The following is a 2,763-nucleotide window of genomic DNA, read 5'->3' as shown; positions in this document are numbered from 1 at the left end:
TTACACCATAGTATGTTAATCCAAATATAGGGCTATAAACCGGAAGGGAGCAATAATATCTCATAAATTTTCTCTCACGAAAGATATTAAATCAGATTTATTTTAAATGCAACACAAATATAGTGCATTGAGAGTGCCATATCTAAACATGAATGCCAACTAAAAAAAACATGAATGCGAGATATACACTGGCCTGCCCAAAGTTGACCAGTCTATAAATACAAGAGGATGCCGGCCCTTGAGAGCTGTGCACCCTTCCTCGGTACCGTTGCTGCCAGTCAGCTCTCCATCTCGATAACTTGATCAGTGACACTATAATACACTGGAGTAGCACGAGAAACCTTTGCAGGGCGTCCACACACACAACAGGGGAGGGAACGCGATGGCCGTAGGTGCTGTTGGCGTTGAGGCTGGCCATGGCTCCCCTTTGGCTTACGGCGGCGAGCTCACGTTCAACGTAGTCATGACCTGCCTTGTGGCGGCCTCCGGCGGCCTCATCTTCGGCTACGACATCGGCATCTCAGGTCAGATTCACCCACAGCTTACTTATGATCTTGCGCGGCGTGCTCGTCTCGTTTCTGATCTCTTGCAAACTGTTGTGAAATTCAGGCGGCGTCTCGCAGATGAAGCCCTTCTTGCAGACCTTCTTCCCCAAGGTGCTCAGGCGGATGGCGGACGCGAAGCGGAGCCAGTACTGCATCTTCGACAGCCACGCGCTGACCTCCTTCACCTCGTCCCTGTACATCGCCGGCCTCGTCTCGTCCTTCGCCGCTGGCCGCGTCACCAGGTCGCTGGGGCGGCGTGGCGTGATGCTGCTGGGCGGGGCGCTGTTCTTCGCGGGCGGCGCCATGACCGGCGCGGCGATGAACCTCGCCATGCTCATCGTCGGGCGCATGCTGCTCGGCTTCGGCGTCGGGTTCACCAACCAGGCCACCCCGCTGTACCTCGCCGAGATGGCCCCCGCGCGGTGGCGCGGCTCCCTCGGCGTCGCCTTCCAGTTCTTCCTCGCCCTCGGGATCCTCATCGCCAACCTCGTCAACTACGGCACCGCGCGCCTCGAGTGGGGCTGGAGGCTCTCCCTCGGCCTCGCCGGCGCGCCGGCCATCGTCATCTTTGTGGGCGCTCTCTTCCTCACCGACACGCCCAGCAGCTTCATCATGCGCGGGAAGGCAGACCTCGCCCGGTCGGCGCTCCTCCGGGTGCGCGGGGCCAGCGCGAACGTGGACGCCGAGCTCAAGGACATCACGCGCGCCGTGGAGGCCGCGCGCAGCAGCGAGGAAGGCGCGTTCCGGAAGCTGTTCGCCGACCGGCAGTACCGCCCGCACCTGACATTCTCCGTCGTGGTGCCGTTCTGCCACCAGCTGAGCGGCATGATGGTGCTGACCTTCTTCTCGCCGCTGGTGTTCCGCATCGCCGGCTTCGGAAGCAACGCGGCGCTGATGGGCGCGGTCATCCTCGCCGCCGTCAAGTTCGGCTCGCTCATCCTCTCCACGCTGGTGATCGACCGCTACGGCCGCAAGGTGCTGGTCATGGTGGGCGCGGTGATCATGGTCGTATGCCAGGTCGCGAACGCGTGGATCATGGGGGTGCAAGCCGCCAACGGCCCGATACCGCGGGCTTACGGGGTGGCGCTGCTGGCGCTCACCTGCGTGCAGGGCGCCGGGTTCGGCATGTCGTGGGCGCCGCTCATCTGGATCATCCCCGGCGAGATCTTCCCGATGGAGATACGGTCGGCGGGGCAGTCGGTGAGCGTGTCGACCACGCTGGGGCTCACCTTCCTGCAGACGCAGACCTTCCTCGCCCTGCTATGCCGGCTCAAGTACGCCACGTTCGCCTACTACGCAGCCTGGGTGGTGGCCCTCACGGCCTTCGTCTTGGTCTTCCTGCCGGAGACCAAGGGCGTCCCCCTCGAGTCCATGGGCTCCGTCTGGGAGCGCCACTGGTACTGGAAGAGGTTCGTCGGCGACGGCCGCGGCCGGGGCAAACCAGCTTCATCTCCGTCTGCATCAACATGAGCTATGTGTTCGTTTGTCCGTTCAAGGATAACCTTGATGTACCTGTTTCAGTAAAGAAAGAAAACTTGGTGTGCCGTGCACGCATGCTCGGTTAAAGTTTTATTTAGGAGCGTGGCATTCTTCTTCTTGCTTGGACTTGGAGTGTCTTGTATTGACTCGCGGATGAATTTGCGAAGTTGTTATCATGGATGCTAAATGTCTTTCCTTTTTCTTTTGACAGCTTGGATAATGGGTATGTTATTAATCGTCGATGTATATATGTATACATGTTCTTGTGTAATAAAATCTTTCTAATGAAACGATGCTGATCACCGGAATATCTTCAACATGAGTATTTGTTGGTCAACCAATCCTAATTGACTCGACCCAAAAATATAAGTTCATATATATGTTCATAATGAGCTGAAATGATTGTTTTTTTATCGTCGATGACACACAAAGTCATATTTTACAATCGCTTCGTTGTCTTACATCATGATTGTGATGTCCCATTAGAAGGTTTTTAATGTTCCATGATAAAGGTTTATTGTGATGTTCCATTGTGTGTCATCATTATTGTGATCACACATAAGTTTTTCCATTATTGTGACTCACTTTTAGAAGGATTTTTCTTCTTCTTTTTCCTTGATGGAATCCTGATACAACTTGGAGCAAATTGTCTAGTCTATCTCTTTTAGTAATAACAACGATGCATTTTATGGTAGTATGACTCTCGCAGGGTCCAAGTCTTTCTGTGGCTTCTATCTCA

The 2,763-nt window shown here is 54.9% G+C and overlaps 1 protein-coding gene across 1 annotated transcript; it reads left to right on the top strand.

Moving 5' to 3' along the window:
• The first annotated feature begins 201 nt into the window (after positions 1-201).
• LOC109761120 (sugar transport protein MST1) lies at positions 202-2,314 on the top strand. The gene is made up of 2 exons (XM_020319915.4): positions 202-524; positions 610-2,314. The coding sequence occupies exons 1-2, from the start codon at positions 383-385 to the stop codon at positions 2,013-2,015; spliced, it is 1,548 nt and encodes a 515-aa protein (XP_020175504.1). The 5' UTR covers positions 202-382; the 3' UTR covers positions 2,016-2,314.
• Positions 2,315-2,763: the final 449 nt, after the last annotated feature.

This window comes from Aegilops tauschii, chromosome 4 (assembly GCF_002575655.3).
Source record: "Aegilops tauschii subsp. strangulata cultivar AL8/78 chromosome 4, Aet v6.0, whole genome shotgun sequence".
Lineage (NCBI taxonomy): Eukaryota > Viridiplantae > Streptophyta > Magnoliopsida > Poales > Poaceae > Aegilops > Aegilops tauschii.
This window is presented reverse-complemented; position numbering and strand designations above follow the sequence as displayed.

What these genes read in the sequence shown, in the direction of transcription:
- LOC109761120 (XM_020319915.4), top strand. Translation starts at nt 383, where the DNA reads ATGGCCGTAGGTGCTGTTGGCGTTGAGGCTGGCCATGGCTCCCCTTTG. An exon ending in CTACGACATCGGCATCTCAG is followed by an intron (nt 525 to 609) that starts GTCAGATTCACC and finishes TGTGAAATTCAG; the next exon opens with GCGGCGTCTCGCAGATGAAG.